At 44.9% G+C, this 21,847-nt stretch overlaps 1 protein-coding gene across 2 annotated transcripts in view; it reads right to left on the reverse strand.

Annotated features, from left to right (window-relative positions):
- SFI1 (SFI1 centrin binding protein) overlaps positions 1-21,847 on the reverse strand; it is a 98,620-nt gene that overhangs the window by 72,442 nt on the left and 4,331 nt on the right. For both annotated transcript variants that reach the window (XM_056116477.1, XM_056116476.1), the window contains exons 2-6: positions 20,438-20,567; positions 14,551-14,715; positions 10,887-10,958; positions 3,867-3,977; positions 896-990 (exon numbers count right to left, since the gene is read on the reverse strand). In XM_056116477.1, the coding sequence (XP_055972452.1) occupies positions 896-990; positions 3,867-3,977; positions 10,887-10,958; positions 14,551-14,715; positions 20,438-20,535 (541 nt within the window). In that variant the 5' untranslated portion in view covers positions 20,536-20,567. The remainder of the gene's footprint in view (positions 1-895; positions 991-3,866; positions 3,978-10,886; positions 10,959-14,550; positions 14,716-20,437; positions 20,568-21,847) is intronic.

Here is a 21,847-nt window from a genome sequence, read left to right on the forward strand (position 1 = left end):
GGTGCTCTCATGCCCCAGATGAATACACTTCATTGCAACCCGTAGGACATACACCACTAAGAGCAAACCCTGATGCTAAGCTCTGGCTGGCCATCATGTACAAGTGTAAGTACGTCAGTGATAACAATGGACCCCCATCTTAGTTGTAGAAGGTTACGTATTTGTGAGGGCAGGAAACATAGGGGTAGCCACTGTTCCTTTTCTTGATTTTGCAATAGATCTAAAATGCTTGTGCTGAGTGAAATGAGTCACAAGGAGAAAAGCAGATATAGAATGATTTCACTCACCTGTGGGACAGAAAAAAAAATGTAGTGTGAGACTAATGCCCAAAGACAGCAGAAACAAAAAACAAGGGCCAGGGGACTGGTCCAAGGTTGGAAGCTAGCCACTAAGGAGGGAGACGGGGAGGAAGAAGGGGAGGGAGAGAGAGAGGGAGAGGGACAGAGAAGAAAAGAACCTGCTATAGAGGCAGGCTGGGTGAGAGGTAGCAGAAGGGAAACTTGGACATTGGTGGGGGAAAATGTATACTGGTAACACTGTATGACTGAAACCCAATCGTGAACAACTTTGGAACTGTGTGTCTCATGGTAACTCAGTTAAAAAATATATATATATATATTTTAGAAATGAAATGCTCTAAAAGAAGTTTTTGTTTGTTTTTTGCTTTTTGGGTCACACTCAGCGATGCTCAGGGGTTCCTCCTGGTTCTGCACTCAGGAATTACTCCTGGCAGTGCTTGGGGGACCATATGGGATGCCAGGAATCAAACCCAGGTCAGCCACGTGCAAGGCAAATGCCCTACCCGCTGTACTATCGCTCCGGCTCCTAAAAGAATTGTTTTTAAGGGGAAAAAGATAATATGGGCATTTTCTCCAGACGTGTTTCTTTTTCTCACCATGGTCCTCAGCTCTCATGTACTTGTTTCTTGTCTCCTGCTGCTGCAGCACATAGGCCTTCCAAGCCTGGAACATCAGGTTGTACAAGTAATATCTGAGAGGCAAAAAACAAAAATAGCAAAGGCGTTTCTTTAAACTTAAACAGCTCTTCATCCAAATCAATTTGTTATCTTCAGAGAACTTTGCTCATTTGTTTGGAGGTCATACTCAGTCATGAGTGGGAGTTGCTCCCAGGAGTGTTCAGGGGATAAAGTAGTGCTGGGGACCAAATCCAGGGCTCCTACATGCCAAAAGAGCATGCACTTCTGACCTTTAAACTGTCTCCTGGGCTCCGTAAATATATTTTTATTTTTATAATGACTTCCGGGAGCACGGGTGTATTTGAAAGCATAGTACGTGCTCCAGTCCTTTGAGCTATCTCCCTGGCCCCACAAATTCACTTTTTAAAATCTATTAGTTTGGGGTGGGCAGAGTTAGGGCCATACCTGGTAGTGCTCAGGGGGTTGCTCCCAGCATCCACGGGTAATCATGTAGTACTGGAAACTAACCTTAGGCCTCTTGCATGTGCTCAGCCCTTTGAGCTGTCTTTCTGGCCCCATAAATATCATTTTAGAGACAAGGTCACGGTCACGGTCCTCCCGTTGTTCATCGATTTGCTCGAGCGGGCCCAGTAACATCTCCATCATGAGACCTGGTGTTACTGTGTTTGGCATATCGAATACATCACGGGTAGCTTGCCAGGCTCTGCTGTGCGGGCGAGATACTCTCGGTAGCTTGCCAGGCTCTCCGAGAGGGGTGGAGGAATCGAACTCGGGTCGGCCATGTTGGCCACTTGTAGGGCAAACGCCCTACCGCTGTGCTATCGCCCAGTGTGTTTTAGAGGCACAATTTTTTTTTTGGCTTGTTTATTCTGAGACCACACCAGGCAATGCTCAGGGCTTACTCCTGGCTCGCCACTCAGGGGTCACTCCTGGCAGGGATCAGGGGACCATATAAGAGGCCAAGGATTAAACCTGGGTCAGCTGCATGCAAGGCAAGCATCCAGCCTCTCAGGCTCCATAGAAAGATATTTCACTTCCCAGCCTGACCAAAAGAGGGAGGAAGAGAGAAAGAAATATACTAAGAATAAGCAAAGCCTGGCAAGCTACCTGTGACGTATGCTATATGCCAAACACAGTAACAAGTCTCACAATGGAGACGTTACTGGGCCCGCTCGAGCAAATCGATGTACAACGGGAGGACAGTTCTACAGTGCTACATACTAAGAATGGAGGAGGGAGGAGGAGGAGGTATTAGTATGCTTATTTGCTTGGGGGCCGCACATGGAGGCTTCAGGACTCACTACTGCATCTGCATTCAGGGATCACTCCTGGGAGAGCTCCAGGGGCCATATGGGGTGCTGGGGACTGAATCTGTGTTGGTCGTGTGCAAGGCAAGCCCTATCTGCTGGACTACAGCTCCAGCCCCAAGTGGTTTGTACTCGTTAGTGAAGTTATTTTTAAAGGGGTCTAGGGCCAGAGAGCTAGTACTTGGTTAAGGTACTTGTTCTGCAGGCAACTGACCTTGGTTTGATCCCCAGAACTGCACTGGTCTCCTGAGCAGTGCCAGGAGTGGCCTCTAGCAGAGGGCCGTACCTGCTGGTGCTCAGAGCTCACACCTGGCTCTGTGCTCAAGGATCACTCTTGGCAGTGCGTGGAGAACCATATGGGTTGCCAGGAATAGAACCTGAGTCCACCATGTGCAAGGCCAGCACCTTACCCACTGTTCTATCTCTCTGGTCACCAAAAGAAATATATTGTGAGTCCGAAACTGTACATTTGATGTAATTCTTTTTTATGGGGGAAGGGAGGCTTTTTTGGGGTCACACCCGGCAATAAGCAGCGGTTATTTATGCACTCACTGCACTTGGTGATTACTCCTGGCGGTAGTCAGGGGACCACATGGGATTTGAGGATCAAACCCGGGTCAGGGCAAACAACCTCCCCGCTCTATTACCGCTCCAGCCTCTGATATAATTCTTAATTTGTGCTTTTTCCCTCTACTTATCCCTAGAAATATAAATGTCAAGAATTTCGACCAGAGAGTACAGGAGGGTCAGGTGCAGGGCAGTCTGGCACTGCATATGGTCCACAGAGCACTGGTGGGGGTGACCGCTGTACAAAGAGTAGATCTAGCCCCTGAGGACACTGGTGGGGGGAAGGAGGCACTCTGGTGATGAGTGTGGTAATGAAATGATGTATGTATGGAAAGTATATTAAAAGCACTGTATATCCTGGTACCTTAATAAAAAAAAGTGGAAGGAGGAAGGAGAAGGAGGAGGAGGAAGAAGAGGAGGAGGAGGAGGAGGAGGAGGAGGAGGAGGAGGAGGAGGAGAAGGAGGAGAAGGAGGAGAAGGAGGAGAAGGGGGAGAAAAGAAAAATTTAGACTAACCCCCATAGTAAATAAATAAAACTTTTTTTTTTCGGGGATGGAGAGATAGCTCAATAAACTGGAATGCATGCTTTGCAATGCAAAGGCAGGGTTTATTTCCCATTCACTGCATTGTCCTCCAAGCACCACCAAGACCTACTTCTGAGTGCAGAGCTAGAAGTTGCCCCCCACATGTGCCACATGTGACCCCCCAAAAAATTAACGGAACAACTTATTTTTTTAAATAGAATACTCTCGAAGAAATGACACAGAACTGATAGTAAGAAAACAATATTCAAATCATGTATGGTCAACACTTAACAATGATGTGAGGCAAAGGGGTTTCCTGTGTGTGTGTGTGTGTGTATGTGTATGTGCGCGCGCACACACACACACACACACACACACACACGTTTGGCTATGGTCTTGCTACTGTATGAAGAATCTGAAGAAAAACTAAAACTGAGTCCAAACTTTTTTCTTTCTTACCAGCAACATGCCAACAAGAATGATTTGACAATGTGTACCAGTAAAATTAAAGTAATGGGCATGAAAGCTCACCTGTAGTGGCAGTCGGCTCTAATACAGAGTTTCCATTCTCGATGGGAAACCCACCACTCTTCTTTCCACTCTGCAAAGACCTTCCGTAGCACCTTCTGCTCGTAGTAAAACCTGGGGTAATAAAATGAAATCAGAGAGCCATGATGATGCTGTCTTGCTGTCCCTTCCCAAACCAGTTTCGTTCTTTTCTTTTCTTTTCTTTTCTTTTTTTTTTTGGTATTTGGGTTACACTCAGTGGTGGTAAGCGCTTACTCAGGAATTACTAGTACTCCTGCGGTATTTGGGGGACCATATGGGATTCTGGGGATTAAACTCGGGTAAGCTGTATGTAGGGCAAATGTCCTACCTGTGTACTATCTCCCTAGGCCCCAAAAGTTTCTTCTTACTTTTGCTTTCTCATGGAAGTGTATGTCTCACTATGAGCCAGAGAGTTCGTTCAGAGAGCTAGGCGCATGCCCTGCTCACAAGAAGCCTGGGCCCAGTCTATGACACCTCACCATCCCTGAGCAACACAAGGAACAACTCTGGGCACACAGCCAGTAGTCTCTGAGTCCTGCCAGGTCTGGCCCCCAAACACAAGCAAAACAATGGCTTGATGTTTGATAATACCAAAATAGAATAATTCCTATTTCTGGGCACAGCCATGGGTAGTACCCCAGCCCTGTCTCTTACAGCACAGCTGACTCTGCCCCCATAAAAGTTATACTTCAGATCTAATTAAAGACACTAACATAAGGGCTTGAGAGATAGGACAGCAGATAGTATCTGCCTTCCATGCAGCTGACCCAGTTCAATTCTGGCGCCCCCGCTGGTCCCCCCAGTCCAACAGGATGCGGCCAAAAAACCAATACAAATAAAAATGCAAGATTAACATAGGGCCAAAAAGAGGTGCTGAAGAGATAGTATAGGAGTTAAGGTGCTTGCTTTGCAGGCTGCTGACCCAGTTTCAACACCTAGAACTGCATATGGGACCCTCTATTCTACCATGAGTAAAAGCAAAGAGATTTTTTTTTTAGATGAGGAAAAAAATAAAAACATCATTTGCTGGTAAATACTGATGCAGAGAGAGAGAGAGAGAGAGAGTAAAAACAGCTATAATTGGGGGCTGGAGAGAGAGCACAGCGGGTAGGGTGTTTGCCTTGCACGCAGACGACCCGGGTTCGATTCCCAGCATCCCATATGGTCCCCCGAGCACCACCAGGAGTAATTCCTGAGTGCATGAGCCAGGAATAACCCCTGTGCATCGCCGGGTGTGACCCAAAAAGAAAAAAAAAAAAGCTATAATTGGGACTGGAGACATAGTACGGGGATTAGGCATTTGCCTTGCACTGAGCTAAGCCTGATTCAATCCTGACACTGCATATGGTACCTGAAGCACTACCAGGAGTGATAGCTAAGTACTACTGGATGTGGCCTATAGCTTCTACCCACCCCACCCCCCTCCCCCCCCCACACACAACACTACTAGAGTGATGGCATTAAGTACATAGGAAGAGGGGGCGTGGAGATAGTACAGTGGGATGGGGTGTTCGCATTACACACAGCCGATCCAGGTTCAATCCTCGGCTTCCCATATGGTCCACCAAACACCACCAGGAGTAATTCCTGATTGCAGAGCCAGGAGTAACTCCTGAGCATTTCTGGGTATGACCCAAAAAGCAAAAAATAAAGTAAAATAAAATGGTCTCTCAAAAAATTTTTTTAAAAAGTAGATAGGAAGGGAATATAACATGAAAGTCAAGGATTTTGCCCTTGTTGGAACAGGCTGTTCACATGCCTAACTGTAAGGAAAGCAGATTATACAAAAAACAAATAAATTTAGAGGTAGTTGGAGGGAGCTTAGAGAGTTCTCTTCCTCTGACTCATTTTTTCCAAGAAAATAGAAACCAGTGTCATTAACTAATAAGGAATAAATATTGATGAGTGCAATTCTATAAATAATTTTGTCTACATCTCAAATTAACTAGAAATTTGTGTTCAACTATTCTCTTTAGAAAGCTAGGCAACTAGCACATACTTAAGATGATCTTATTTAGAATGACAATTACTTTATTATTTTTGCTTTGACCAATTCAATGGTCATTTGGTCAGCTTATTAATGACAAAACAACTCCAGCTTATAAAAATTAAGACATTTTCCTTAGCACACCAAGGCATAATTACGCAGCTTCCGGTGTATCATTCCCCTTAATTCCTAAAAGTGAGAAATAATTCTGTAACTCAATATGAAGAAAATACTGGGTGGGGAGAAGCAAAGATCTACATCCCCAGGCATCTTCGAAGTAACGAATAAGTGGGGCCAGAGAGACAGCACAGTAGGTAGGGTGCTTGCATTGCATGCAGCCGACTTGGTTTTGATCCCCAACACCCCGTGAGGTTCTCTAAGACCACCAGGAGTGATACCGAGTGCAGAGTCAGGAGTAAGCCCTGGGCACCAAGAGATGTAGCCCAAAAACCAAAAAACCAAACCGGACCAAAAAAGAAAGATACCCAAAGTAACAAATATCTAGCTGAAAAAATAAAAAAGGCCACAAGTTGAAAACCACCACATCACAAGTTTGTAAGTCAATGGAAGGGCCGGAGCAATAGAACAGCAGGTAGGGGATTTGCCATTCACACGGCTGACCCAGATTCAATCCCTGGCATCCCATGGGGTCCCCCAAGCACCACCAGGAGCAATCACTGAGTGCAGAGCCAGGATTAACCCCCCGAGCAGCTCTGGGTGTGACCCCTCCCCCGAAAAAATTTTTAAAAAAATAAGTCAATGGAAATACAGTGTTAGCATTGCAGTTAGGACATAAATACTCTCCAGAGTCAGAGCAATAGTATGGCAAGTAGGGCGCTTGCTTTGCACTCCCTCAATGCAGGTTTGATCTCCTGCATCCCATATGGCCCTCCAAGTGCTGCCAGGAGTGATCCCTGAGTGCAGAGCCAGGAGTAAGCACTGAGTATCACTGGGTGTGGCATGCACATGCATGCACATACACACACACAAAGAAGACAACAAATACTCCCACTCTCATTTTACAAATAGAGTAATTAGGTTCAATGCCATAATAACATATCACCAAATAAAAGAATTAGCTAGGGCTAGAAACAAAACTCAGGATTCTTAAATGCCAGTCCAATACTCCACTCTAGATCTATACCTTGCAATCCCTGAGCTAAGCAAGTGAAAAAAGTATAATGTAAATGTCTCGGTCTTTCCAACCTCCTTTGCCGCTAAAGGTCACCAGCAGCAGAGCTGTGGCAGCTAGGCAGAATCAGAATGAAACTGGGTTGCTTCGAGGAATGTTTTGCTCTCCTGATAGATAAGTGGGATATGGTCATCTTGCAGCTATGCAGTGTCATCTCGGAGGACAAAGGGCAAGTATGATAAGGATGTGAACAAGAAAGGCACTAAAACCCTCAGGTGACATCACTGCCCCAACTACATTATATCAACCTACCGACTGATGGGAAGAAAAGACAAATACCAACCTGTTTAGGCTATTGCCAGATTTATTCTTACTGATAATTAAATAAAAAACACTCTCACAAACACACGGTATAACTCAAGTACCCGGAATACAAATAATAATCTGAAAAGGAGGTGCCCATTCAAATACCATCAAATGTAAGAAAAGTAAGATTAAACAGTAAAGGATTTGAGAGAGATAGTGGAGGTGACAACGTAGTTTTATGGCGATCTGGATCCCCATAACAAAACAGTTATGTAGCAAAACCAAAATTCAGGCTGGAGCAATAGTACAGCAGGTAGGGCATCTGCCTTGTGCGCAGCCAACCCAGGTTCGATTCCTAGCATCCCATATGGTTCCCAGCACTGCCAGGAGTAATTCCTGAGTGCAGAGCCAGGAGTAATCCCTGTGCATCACCAGGGGTGACCCAAAAAGAAAAAAAATACCCAAAACTCATCTGTCAATAACAAAAACTGGGGGAACAAGATATCCTGATAAGTCCAAGATATAGGCAGGTAAGGACAAATTGCCCTCAGGCCAAAGAGTTGCATGGAATTAACGTTTGCACAGAAGAGAGAGGGAGTGATGAGGAGTGGAAAACCCCTAAACAGCCAGTCAGTAATCCCTGGAAAGTACAGAGGCCCAATCTGAAACCAGAAACTAAGACTGAGAACACTGTCTTCTGATGGTACAATTTACCGAGAAAGAACCCACACAGCTAGCGTGGTCCAGTTCCTCATCTCAATTCCAACCACCTCAACTCCTTTCTAACACAGGACTTCATCAGGAATCACGACCATCCTGTTATTCGTCGATTGCCTCGTGCAGGCCCCAGTAATGTCTCCTTCATCCTAGCCCTGAGATTTTTAAGAAAGTGCTATATTCAAGGCTCTTTAGGAGAATGAGACCCATCATTGTTACTGGTATTTGGCATATTGGGTACGCCACGGGGATTTTGCCAGACTCTGCCCTGTGGGCAGGTTACATTCGGTAGCCTGCCAGTTTGTCCAAAGTAGGAATACTTACCTGGCAGGGGAGATACCATGATCACAGGACTTCATAGCAAGAAGAAATAGAGAGAGTAGGAAAAAAATCAGCAGGATCAAAGGCTCAGAGCATATGCTTGGCATGTGCATGCAGGGGGTCTGAGTTCGACCGCTAGTGCAGCATAGTCCCCTAAGTACTGCCAGGAGGACCCCCAAACATTGAGCCAGGAGTAGCCCCTGAGCACCAGAGAACACACACAAAGGTGAATCAAGATATCTTAGGTGATACTGAATTTCACCACAGAGCTGTCACACCTGTTGGGTTTTTTTCCCCAAGCTAAAAACTGCTTTATAATCTTTTCTTTTTTCTTTTTTTTGTAAGCATGCCCAGAAATGCTCAGGAATTACTCGTGACTCTGCACTCAGCAATTACTCGTGGAAGTGCTCAGGAAGTCATATGAGATGGTGGGGATTGAACCCGGGTCAGCCATGTGCAAGGCAAAAGCCCTAGCCACTGTACTATTGCTCTGGCCTGTTTTATAATCTTGCATCAAGTAACCATTACATGGTGTTGTTCTGTTCATTAGGCTGCATAAAAGATAAACAGAGCAGCAGTGAATTCCCCAGGGCCGTGTGGACGCACACTTTTCTCTTGAGTGCTGAGAGCTGTGAGCCTAGAATTCTCAGCACAGTTATTGTCAGTAGATTCTTGAGAACAAATCTGCATCTCTTGTTTGGCAGTGCTTATGTCAAACTCAACCCAAACAAGCCGAGCAAGAGGCACAAGGGGAGCTGGTGGGCAGGCAAAGATGTCAGGAGCAAGTCACATGATAATACTCACTCGTTCCTGTTCTAGCCTAACTGTTCAGCTTCTCTGCTGATGACAGAACTCAAACAGCTAACTGTTTGGGTTTTGTTGTTTTGTTTGGTTTTCTTGTTTGTTCTGACTAGTTTTTTTTTTTGAGGGGGGGGAAGAGTTCTATTTTGTTTTGTTTTGGGGTCACTCATGGAGAGGTTCAGGGGTTACTCCTGGATCTGCACCCAGAAATCACAACTGACGGGCTTTAGGGACCATATAAGATGCCAGGGATTGAACTCAGGTCAGCTGTATGCAAGATAAGCTCGCCCCACCCGTTTGGTTTGTTTTGGTGCTACACCTGGCTCTGCACTCAGGAATCACTGCTGGTGGTACTTAGGGACCCATATGGAATGCTGGGGATTGAACTCCAAGTCAGCCATATGCAAGGCAAGCACCCAAGTCACTGAGCTCTCTCTCCAGTCCTTCTATTCATGCTAGTCTCTGAGGTTACATCATGAACAAAGCAAAGCAACTTCTCCATGAATATACGCAACAACAGGGAGTCATTTGAGTGCCATGACATCTACCACATAGCCAGTGGGTAGATGTGTACACAAACTGCAGTGGCAAAGAGCAGTTATCACTAATTGATGCCGACCGGAAATACCATCCACGGAACTGCTATGCACACAGGTAACTAAGAATTGGTGGGAAAATTATTTTTAAATGTGCTAGAGCAATAGCACAGCGGGTGAGGCATTTGTCTTGCACTTGGCTGACCCAGGATGATCCCTGGGCACTATATATGGTTCCCTGAGCCCACCAGGAGTGATCCTTGAGCACAGAGCCAGGAGTAAGCCCTGAGCAACATCGGATGTGGCCCAAAACAAACAAACAAACAAACAAACAAAATAAGGTGCAACCATTATGTGAAGTTTCTTTAAAAAACTATGCCAGTATTACTTAAAAATCATGTTGTTACTAAACTGTCCTCAAGGGAAGATTAAGATGCACAGTATACTCTGTCACTGCACAGTGTGTCGGTCACAACACACACTTAGTCACTGCTGCTGGTTGCACAGTGTTCTGGACCCCTGTGGTCTCACTCTGTGCCCCCCGCCCACAGCTGATTCTTGGTGCTGAAGTTAAAGGGACCCTCACCAAAACCCACAGTGGTGGGTGGTACCCCATATCTAGATTCACTCTCGATAACATTTCTCACCTCTTATTAAGGTCAACTTTTCCCCTAAATTCTATTCCATATTAAGTCAATTTATCAGACCTGTCAGTATGCAGAAATGACTCATTTAACCTCTTGGGGAAATACTGTTTTTTCAAAAACCCCACTGGATCTTAGTTATCTTAGTTTGCCAGTGATTTTTTCTGTGTGTGTGTGTGTGTGTGTGTGTGTGTGTGTTTTGGGCCATACCCAGCTATGCTCAGGGCTTACTACTGGCAGTGCTGGGAGTGATGATCACACAGTGTGCTGGGGATCAAACCCAGATCAGCAGCTGCAAGGCAAGTGCCCTCCCTGCTGTACTCTCACTCCAGCCCAGTTTATCTATGATTTTTTCCCTGAACGTGATCTGTCAAACTATTGTTAAATTATCATTATAAGACTGTTGCAAGCTGGGGAGATGGGCAGGAGAGAAATGTAATGCACGCCACAACAAAGGTCATGTATGGGCCTAATCAAAACTAAAACTGGAATTTTTTTAAAAGAATTTAAAATAAGCCTGCAATAAATTCAGCAAAAAGTGCTCTGAGAAAATACTACCTGGCTTTAGAAGGAAATACTCTTCCAAAAGTCTTTTGAATCCACAAATATAAGAATTTTCTGGCCAAACATCTGAAAGAAAAGAGAGGATATAAACAGTTTAAGAATTCATTTAGGTGGGGCTGGAGCAATAGCACAGCGGGCAGGGTGTTTGCCTTGCATGTGGCCGACCTAGATTCGATTCCCAGCATCCCTTGTGGTCCCCTGAGCACCGCCACGAGTAATTCCTAAGTGCATGATCCAGGAGTAACCCCTATGCATTGCCAGGTGTGACCCCAAAAGCAAAAAAAAGATCATTTAGCTTATATCATTAGTATTCTGGAAAAGAGAAGAAATCTTTCAAGGAGTGTTGATACTATAAGTCAAAAGGTGACTCACGGTTATATTAGAGCAGTGAACAGATTTATAAAGCTAAAATCAAGCAGTTTTGTGGGGGGGGTAAAGGTAAAGGTAAAGGCCCTCCCGTTGATCGTCGATTTGCTCGAGCGGGCCCAGTAACGTCTCCATTGGAGACTTTGTTGTTACTGTGTCTGGCATATCCAATACTCTCGGTAGCTTGCCGGGCTCTCCGAGAGGGGCGGAGGAATCGAACTCGGGTCGGCCATGTTGGCCGCTTGTAAGGCAAACGCCCTACCCGCTGTGCTATCGCTCCAGCCCCACCTAAATGAATTCTTAAACTGTTTATATCCTCTCTTTTCTTTCAGATGTTTGGCCAGAAAATTCTTATATTTGTGGATTCAAAAGACTTTTGGAAGAGTATTTCCTTCTAAAGCCAGGTAGTATTTTCTCAGAGCACTTTTTGCTGAATTTATTGCAGGCTTATTTTAAATTCTTTTAAAAAAATTCCAGTTTTAGTTTTGTGGGGGGGGGGCTTTGGATTTTAGGGTCACACCCAGGGGTGCTTAGGGGCAATTCCCAGCTCTGTGTTCAGGAGTCAGCTCTATGCTTGGGAATTGCTCCCAGTGGTGCTCAGGGGACCACGTGTCACCTACAATCAAAAAGACTGGCTGCATGCAAGGCAAGTGTCTTTATTTTTTGGCCACTTTGGGCAATGCTCAGGGGTTCCTTCTGGCTCTGCACTCAGGAATCACTCCTGGCGTTACTCAGGGGACCTAAATGGGATGCTGGGGATAGACCCAAGGTGAGCCACATGCAAGGCAAGCACCTTACCAGCTCTGGCTCCAAGACAAGTGTCTTAATCCCTGGTATTGTCTTGCCAGTCCAAACAAACATATTACTTTAAAAAAATTACTTTCACGGGTCCGGAGTGGTAGTACAGTGGGCAGTGCACTTGCTTTGCATGCAGCTGACCCGGGTTCAACCCCAAGCACCCCATATGACACTGAGTCCTGCCAAAAAGGACCCCTGAGTGCAGAATCAGGAGTAAGTCCTGAGCACCTCCATATGTGGTCCAAAACCAACAATGAAAATAAATTAAAATGACATCCAGGGGCTGGACAGATAGTACAGGAGGTGAGGTGCTTCCCTTGCATGTAGGTGATCCCAGTCTGACGCCCAGTACCACATACGGTCCTCTAAGCATCATCAGGAGTCACTCCCGAGCACAGAATCCTTGAGCACTGCTGGCTGTGGTCCCCCAAAATTACTTCCAATATAGTTAGTCAATGAAGACCTCAAAGTTGAAGAAATGAATCTTGATAATGCTTTTGTTTTAGCATCCCTATGCCTAAAATGCCTGACAAATGCCCCCAAACCCATCACCTTCAATGCTAATTCCTAGGTGAAGCCTTCCTGGACCTTCCCAGACCCAGACTGGAAAAGAATGAGTAGCTCAATGTGAACAGAGAGACAGTACAGCAGGTAAGGTCAACCAGGCTCAATCCCTGACATTCTATATGGTTCCCGAGCACTTCCAGGTGTAATGAGGAATTCCTAAGTGCAGAGCCAGAAGTAACCCCTGAGCATCACTGGGTGTGTCCCCCCCCCAACATACACACACACACACACACACACACAGAAAAGAATGAGTAACTGTTCTCTCCGCACTCTGTTCATCCTTGTAAAACATTACCCTATCAGAGTCACCAGCTGTTTACCGTTGCTCTCTCTGCACTTTGAACTCCTAAGAACACATTTCCTGTCTTAGAACACAGTGACTGGCACATACAGAGCTAACTTACCTTGGTCAGCTCATATTTGGGCCCAGCTTGGAATACTCTTTCTTCTACCTTTCTACCTCTGGTGTACTTTTTTTTTTTTTTGGAGGGGGGAGGAGGGCACATCCAGCTGTGCTCAGGACTCATTCCTGACTCTTTGCTCAGGGATAACTCCTGGCAGTGCTCAGAGGACCATATGAGGTGCCAGGGACAGAATTGGAGTCAGTATTCGAGACCCATTCCCTGCCTGCTGAGCTCTCTCTCTGACCACTATCTGGTTTAATCTCAAATTATCATGACTTAAAACTCCATTTCCTCCAGGAAGTACGTACTGGTGGTTACACAAGCATGCTTGGTTTTGCTATGTGGGCCCATAGTGCTACATCCTTCTCTTGCTGCACTTCTAACACCTAGTTATTTTGGCTTGTTTAATGTCAGGCCTACTTCATTTAAAGTTTTCAAAAGGTCATAGACCAAGAAGGTCTTACCTTGTATTTTCAATATCCAGCACATAATGAACACCTGACCAAATAGACACCTGATTTTCTTTTCTTTTTGGGTCACACCCAGTGATGCACAGGGGTTACTCCTGGCTTTGCACTCAGGAGTTACTCCTGGCGGTGCTGGGGGATCATATGGGCTGCTGGGAATCGAACCCAGGTTGGCCGCGTGCAAGGCAAACACACTGTGCTATCACTCCAGCCCTGACATCTAATATTTTTTAAAAGAATGAATTAATTTAATGCCTTTGACAGACCTAATCAATAATAGCAAAAGATGATGATTTTTTTTAACACTTGGTTTATATTTAGGCTTTTCCTACATAATCTGACCTTACACATTCTAGAATACAACTGGAGAATGTCAATAAAAAGATTCAATCACAGAAGTCATGTCTGCAGACTCCTACGTATCCTTTTCCTTTGAACACTATGCTAGGAACAGCAAGCATCAGTGGTTTCAACTAACAGAGATAGGTAAAGGTAAAAGGTAAAGGCCCTCCCGTTGATCATCGATTTGCTCGAGCAGGCCCAGTAACGTCTCCATTGGAGACTTTGTTGCGGGTAGGGCGTTTGCCTTGCACGCAGCCAACATGACCGACCCGAGTTCGATTCCTCCACCCCTCTCGGAGAGCCTGGCAAGCTAACGAGAGTATTCGATATGCCAGAACAGAGATAGCAGAAAAGGAATTATCTCATGTTTGGGGGGCTGTGACTTGGGAGCTCAGGATCATATCTGATGATGCTCAGAAGTGACTCTGGAAGGTGCTCAAGAGACCATTAGTGGTGCTGGGCACCAAACTAGGATCGGGTACATGCAGGGCAAGTGCCTTAATCCCTGTACACTAGCCCTCTGGCCCCATCCTCTCATTTTAAACAATAAGGAAGAACATGAGGCTGGAGACATAGTACAGCAGGTAGATGCTTGCTTTTGCACACAGCAGACCCAGGACTGATCCCTGAGCACAGAGCCAAAAGTATTCCCTGAACAAAGTCACCACATGTAGCACCCCCAAAAAAAACACTTAAGATAGCTCACAAGCTCACCTGATACGCAATTCTCGTAAGCGGGCCCTTCTGGTGCAATTATATTCGACATGATACGGCACCGGATGTCTGGTACTAGGTAACTTGTTCCGAATCCCAGAGAATGAAGAATTTTTCTTGTTGGACACTGTCTTTGAAAAATAAGGTTTCTTGACAGCACCATCCCTAAAAGAAATTAATTCAATTTGAGGAAGATGGGAAAGAATCAAACTATCCATGTACGTGATGCAGAAACTTCTTAACATACAAAGTTAAATAGGCCCTCTAATTTAGACTGATAAATATGTTTTGAAACAATAAAAAACCAATCTCTAGCAGAAATACCTGCCTGTCATAAGAAGTAGATACTTCTAGGCTTCGAAGTCAGCTGTGGAGGGTACGTTAGATTCATTAATTCTAACAATCTTTTTTTTAAGAGTCTTAAGACTTTTAAGAGTCTCTGCAAGGGGGTCTGAAGAGACAGCAGAGAGGGTCGGGTGTTTGCTTTGCATGCAGCAGATTTGGGTTCAATCCCTAGCACCCTAGATAGTCCCGACTCTACCAGGAGCGTTTCCTAAGCACAGAGTTGGGTGTAAGTCCAGAGTACCAGGAGTGGTCCCAAAACAAAAAGAAAAAAGGAATCTCTTTCTGCTGTGCTGGAGATCCTGCTGAGGGTTTCATACAAGCAATGTAAGTGCTCTGGCACTGAGCTACACCCTAACTTAAAGAATCAGGTTAAAGCATTTTATTTACAAATTGGAAATGGATTCCTTTACATTAAGAATAAATTAGGTTGGGGCTGGAGCGATAGCACAGCGGGTAGGGCATTTGCCTTTGCATGCGGCCGACCCAGGTTCGATTCCCAGCATCCCATATGGTCCCCTGAGCACCAGCAGGAGTAATTCCTGAGTGCAGAGCCAGGAGTAACCCCTGTGCATCGCTGGGTGTGACCCAAACAGCAAAAAATAAAAATAAAAATAAATTAGGAGGGGGCTGGAGCAACAGCACAGCGGTTAGGGTATCTGCCTTGCACACGGCCGACCTGGGTTCGATTCCCAGCATCCCATATGGTCCCCTGAGCACGGCCAGGAGTGATTCCTGAGTGCAGAGTCAGGAGTAACCCCTGTGCATCGCTGGGTGTGACCCAAAAAGCAAAAAAAATTAAAAAATTTAAAAAATAAATTAGGAATCGGAGATACAGTGGGTAGAGTACTTGTGTTGCATGTGGCCAACCTCAGTTCGATCTCTGGCACCCCATATGGTTGAATGAGCCCCACCAAGAATGATCCCTGAGTGCAGAGCCAGGAGTAATACCCGGGGATCAATCTCAGGTCAGTTATATGCAAGGTAAGTGCCCTACCTGCCATACCATCTCTCTAGCCCCAGAGAAACATTGCTTTAAGCTATTCTGGCTACCATTTGTCCAACAACCAGTAAATACAAGAAAAAAATAAAACCCACTTTTATGTATCCTTGTTATTGTTATCCTTGGTTGGTGCAGCACTGTCCTCCCGTTGTTCATCAATTTGCTCGAATGGGCACCAGTAACATCTTCACTGTGAGACTTGTTGTTACTGTTTCTGGCATATTGAATACGCCACGGGGAGCTTGCCAGGCTCTGCTGTGCGGGCGAGATACTCTCGGTAGCTTGCTGAGCTCTCCGAGAGGGGCGGAAGAATCAAACCCGGGTGGTCCCGCATGCAAGGCAAACGCCCTACCCACTGTGCTATCTCTCCAGCCCACATCCTTGGTTGTAAGAAACAGAAATGTAACCCAAAGTAGCTTAAAATAACTATTAAGACTTATAAAACAAAATTACCAAACTGTTGACTAGATTAACCAAGTAAGTATGAAGAAAGAAGATACATATCAAAAGTAGGAATAAAGGTCATAAATGTGACTCAATGGTAGGACACATGCCTTATATAAAGTCCTGGGTTCAATCCACTGCACCACAAAAACATAAAAAGAAAGAACAAGGGATTCGGGACATGCTTGACATTAGAGCACATGCCTTGCATGTGTAAAGCCTTGAGTTCGATCTCTGGCGTTATAAATGCAGACAAAAATTAGAGGAGCTGGAGAGATAGTTCAGCACTTGCCTTGCATGTGGCTGACCAGGGTTCAATCCCCAGCATTCCATATGGTCCCTTGAGCACTGCCAGGACTAATTCCTATGTTCAGAGCCAGGAGTAACTCCTGAGCATCACTAGGTATGTCCTCTCCCCGCCCCCCCCAAAAAAAGGTAATGAGAGAGAGTTATCTGACCTTTCATAAATTTAAAAGAACAATAAAGGGAGCTAGAGCAATAATACAGAGGGTAAGGTGCTTGCCTTACAAGCAGCTGAACCCAAGTTCAATCCCTGACACTCCATATGGTCTCCCAAGTCTGCCAGGAGTTTTTCCTGAGTATTGCCAGGTGTGGCCCAAAAACCCAAACCCACAAAGCCCCCACCAAAAAAAACAAAAAACAAAACAATGCTGTCTTAGTTTTAAAGAAAATACTCTAGCCATCTTTGGTTACATGCCAATGCTGAAATCAAGGTAGAATAATAATAAATGGCCAGGCAAATATATGTTTATCCCTATTAATCTGAGTTTTGTTAATAACTTGTAGTCTTTTATGTATAAATCCTTTATAGATATACAAATTTGGATTCTTCTATTTGGAATCAAAAGAACAGAAAGCAACCATTATCAAAAGGCAGAAAACGACACTAGGCTGGTTGGCTATTACTCCAGAAGTGATTCATTTAATCATCATTATTGCTGTTGTCCTGATACTATTATATTTGGAAATCTCTTTCTTTCTCCTAGACACTATAATCTTAGCCTTTCTTACAACATAGTTCTTTGGGTATGTTTCCCCCAGTTCCTTAACTCAACAAGAGTATGGGTCCAATTTATCCTCAAAGACTACCCTGCTCGAAAGCATCTGATGCTAAAGGGCTCTTCACCAATACTTAATGTCTATAGGACTAAGGAAAATTATAGGGCCAGAGCAATAGTATAGGGGTTAAGTAGCTAGCCTTGCAAACAGATGATTCCAGTTCAATCCCTGGTACTGCATATGGTCTCCTGAGAACTCTCAGGAGTAATCCCTGAGTGCAGAACCAGGAATAAGCTCTAAGCACTGCCAGGTGTGCCCCCTACCCCCCCAAAAGAGCAAACAAATAAAAAATAAAGTTCCATTGCCCTGTGTGTACCCTACTTCTCAATATGCCCTATGGTGTCCATTTGTGGAGGGCGTTGGGATGTCTGGAGTCTAATCAGAGGTTTTGGTAGCTTTGGATGCCCTGGACAACATTACAAGATGTCTCACGCAGATAACTAGATAAAATACTTGTTTGGACCTGTTTGAGATCAAGAATCTAACTACATGAATAAGTAGATACAAAGTTTAATGAAGAAGTATGCATATTTTCTCGGAATAAAAATTGAAACAAACTCAACTACTGGGCTAGAGAGATAGGACATCAGATAGGGCACTTGCCTTGCATGCAGCCTTCTTAGGTATGATCCCCAAACCTGCCTGAAATGATCCCTGACCACAGAACCAGGAATAATGTATGAACCCCAAGACCCCCACAACTTCCCCCACAAAAAAGCTCAACTGTTTGGGCTGGGAGAAGTAGTTCAAAGGGCTGAGTGTATGCTTTGCATATGGAAAACCAGGGTTCAATCCTTGGCACCACATGGTTTCCTGAGTACCACCAAAACAAATAACTCCACCCACACCCCTGCCCCCTGCTCCTCACCCCCCCCCCCAAATACAGGGCTGTGAGTAGCCCTTCAGTACTGCTGGGTATGGTAACAAAGTGAAAAACAAAAGTCAAGAGAACGATAAGCTCTAATGCCTTTGTGGGCTACCTCTGACCTTTTCTGCTCTTCTAGATCTCCTAATTTGTTCATTATTCCAACTTTTTAGAAATCCTAGATTCTGCTGTCTTGTGACAATACCAGTTTATGAAGGGACAGGTACTGGAATATTGTAGGAATGAAACAACTCAATCATGAACAACTTTGTAACTCTATCTCACATTGATTCAATGAAAAATAAACAAAAAAAATATATTTAGTGGAAACATCCACTTTGTAAAAAAAAAAATTAAAAAGTAGGGGAAAGACACAATAGATAACTAGCCTTGATGTTGTAATTTCGAATGTCAAGAAAATCATCCTCATTTGTGCTCAAGATCAGAATACTATTTATTTTGATTTGGGGACTACACCAGCTGTGCTTAGGGTTCAGTCCTGGTTCTTGCTCAGGGATCACCCCTGGTGGTGCCACAGATGGAACTGAGGTCAGTGCATGGCAAACGTTTCATCCACCATACGTCAGAATTTAATGACGTATATTTCTACATTAAACTTATATAATGATTTGGGGGGGAGGGTGGAGGGTTGTTGTTATTTTGGTTTGGAAGCCACACGCAGCAGTTCTCATGGCGTACTCCTGGCTCTGTGATCAGGAATCACTCCCAGAGGATCATATGCAGGGGACCTTGTGCAGGGCTTAGGATCAAATCTGGGTCATACTATACAGCTGTTAGGAAAATGAAGTAATGAAAAACTTTGGTGGACATGGAGAGTATCATGCTGAGAAAAGTAAGTCAGAAGGAGAGGAGACATAGAATGACTGCACTCATTTGTGGGATATAAAAAAGATAGTATGAGACTAACACCCAAGGACAGCAGAAACAAGGGCCAGGCGGATTGATCCGCAGCTGGAAGCTGCCTCAAGGGATGGAGAAGGCAGTTAGGATAGAGAAGGGACCATTCTGAAGTGTGTGCTGAAAGTGGTAAATGGCCAACCAAACATGATGCCCTCTCAGGATCTGTACTGCAAGTCATAATGCCCAAAAGGATAGAGAGAGACAGACAGAGAAAAAAAGCACCTGCCATAGAGGCAGGCTATGGTGGGGGGGTGGGAGGCCAGCAGGAGGGATATGGTGGATATTGGTGGTGGGAAATGTTCACTGGTAGAGAGATGGGTGTTGGAACATTGTATGACTGAAACTTGATCATAAAAGCTTTGTAAATGTATCTCAATGAATGATGTCCTTTGAACTCACATTTTTAATTTCTGCGGAGCGATAGTACAGCAGGTAAGGCCCTTGCCTTGTATGTCACTGACCGGGGTTGGATCCCCTTTGTAAATGTGATTCAATGAAAATTTAAAAATTTTAAAATCCGGGTCGATTATTTATAAATCAGGCACCTTATCTTTCTATCTTTCTACCTGTCTGAACCGATAGCACAGCGGTATAGGGCGTTTGCCTTACAAGCGGCCAACATGGCCGACCCGAGTTCGATTCCTCCGCCCCTCTCTGAGAGCCCGGCAAGCTACTGAGAGTATTCGATATTCCAGACACAGTAACAACAAAGTCTCCAATGGAGACGTTACTGGGCCCGCTCGAGCAAATCGATGAACAACGGGAGGACAGTGACAGTGACAGTGACCTGTCTGAAATGACTTTAAACAGTGACATATGGTAGAAATGTTTCATTATATTCTATACTTTAGAGAAGAAATCCAAAATACTAAAAGCACAAATCCTTACCCAAATCCCTACCACATCACTTGTGACATAGGAGAAAAAAGTATTTTTTATTTTTTATTGCTTATTATTTTCACACATAAATGTTTACATGCTTTTACATGGATCTCAGTTTTAGTTTAGGGTTTGTTTGGTTTTTTGCTTTGGGTCACACCCAGAGATGCACAGGGGTTACTCCTGGCTCATGCACTCAGAAATTACTACTGGAGGTGCTTGCGGGACCATATAGGATGCTGGGAATTGACCTCGGGTCAGTCGCGTGCAAGGCCGCACTACTTGCTGTGCTATTGCTCCAGCCCAAGTTTAGGGTTCTTTGATTTTGTTTTTAGCCCAGTTTCATCACTTACCTGGAATCAACCTTCCTCTCCATTCTCTCCTTAATCTCTTTATGATGGATATTCAACCAGTGACTTGACATACACTTCTTCATAACCAGATTCTTCATGAATCAAATACTCTTTTATCTTCCACTTCTAACTATAAGAAAAAGGAGAATAAGAGAGAACAATTACCTGGCACCTCAGATTTCTGTGCTTAGGGATCTCTCCTGGCAATGTTTGGGAGATTACATGCAGTGCGGGGGATCAAATCCCCAGGTTGGCTACATCAAGACAAGTGGTGTTTTTTTTTTTTTCGCTTTTTGGGTGGTCACACCTGGCAATGTTCAGGGGTTACTCCTGGCTCTGTACTCAGGAATCACTCCTGGTGGTTCTCGGGGGAACATATGGGATGCTGGGGACCCAAACCGCGTCAGCCATATGCAAAGCAAACACCCTACCTGTTGTACTATCACTCCAGCCACAAGGCAAGTAAGTGCCTTAACCTGTACTATCTCTCTGGTCACAATGCTCAGTGTTTACTTCTGGTTCTGAGCTCTATCATTCCTGGTGGGGCTCAGGAGACTATATGAGGTGATGGAGATCAAACCCAGGGCAGCCACATGCAAGGCAATCGCCCTCTCCACTGTAACTACCTCTCCTGCTCCCCAAATCTTAAGATATATCTATCTTGATAAGTTACAGGGAAATTGCACATTGCAGAAATTAAAAATGTGAGTTCAAAGGACATCATCAAGAAGTGGAGGGGGTGGGGGCGGAGCGATAGTACAGCAGGTAAGGCCCTTGCCTTGTATGTCACTGACCGGGGTTGGATCCCCAGCCACCCATAGCGTCCCCCAAGCACACCAGGAGTCAACTCTGAGTATAAAGTCAGGAGTAGCCCTAAATACAGTGGAGTGTGGCCCAGAAACAAACAAACAAACAAAAACTTGCAGTGAAGAGAGATCCAGAAAGCTAGCTCAAAAGGACTGGTGTGCAGGCTTCGCATGTGGAAAGCTGGTTTGCTCTTTCGAACCCTGACAGTACTGCAAGGAATGACCCTGAGCACCCTGGCTATACTCTTCCCCACTAAAGAAGAAAGCGTAAAGACTTCTCTCTTGCTGAATGGGGGGAGGTAGTTGCAAAACTTCCAAGGACCTTGGAGCTAGATTTCAATGTGGTAGCAAAATTACTGAGGTTGGGGAGACAGAAATTAGTACAGGAGATAAGGCACATGTCTTTCATGCATCAACCCTGGTTTGATCCCGGGCATCATAAGGTCCCCTAGTGCCACCACCTGTGGTCCTGGGGTCCACAAAACCACAGGGAATGAACTCATCCTAGGATATCAGCTTCAACCATCTGACCTGGTTGGCCAAGAATCACCAAGTGTGGCCCTAGGTCCCCTGAGCACTTCTTGAGAGGCATTCCAGAATTTCA

This window comes from Sorex fumeus, unplaced genomic scaffold (assembly GCF_029834395.1).
Source record: "Sorex fumeus unplaced genomic scaffold, SorFum_2.1 ptg000032l, whole genome shotgun sequence".
NCBI classification, from domain to species: domain Eukaryota; kingdom Metazoa; phylum Chordata; class Mammalia; order Eulipotyphla; family Soricidae; genus Sorex; species Sorex fumeus.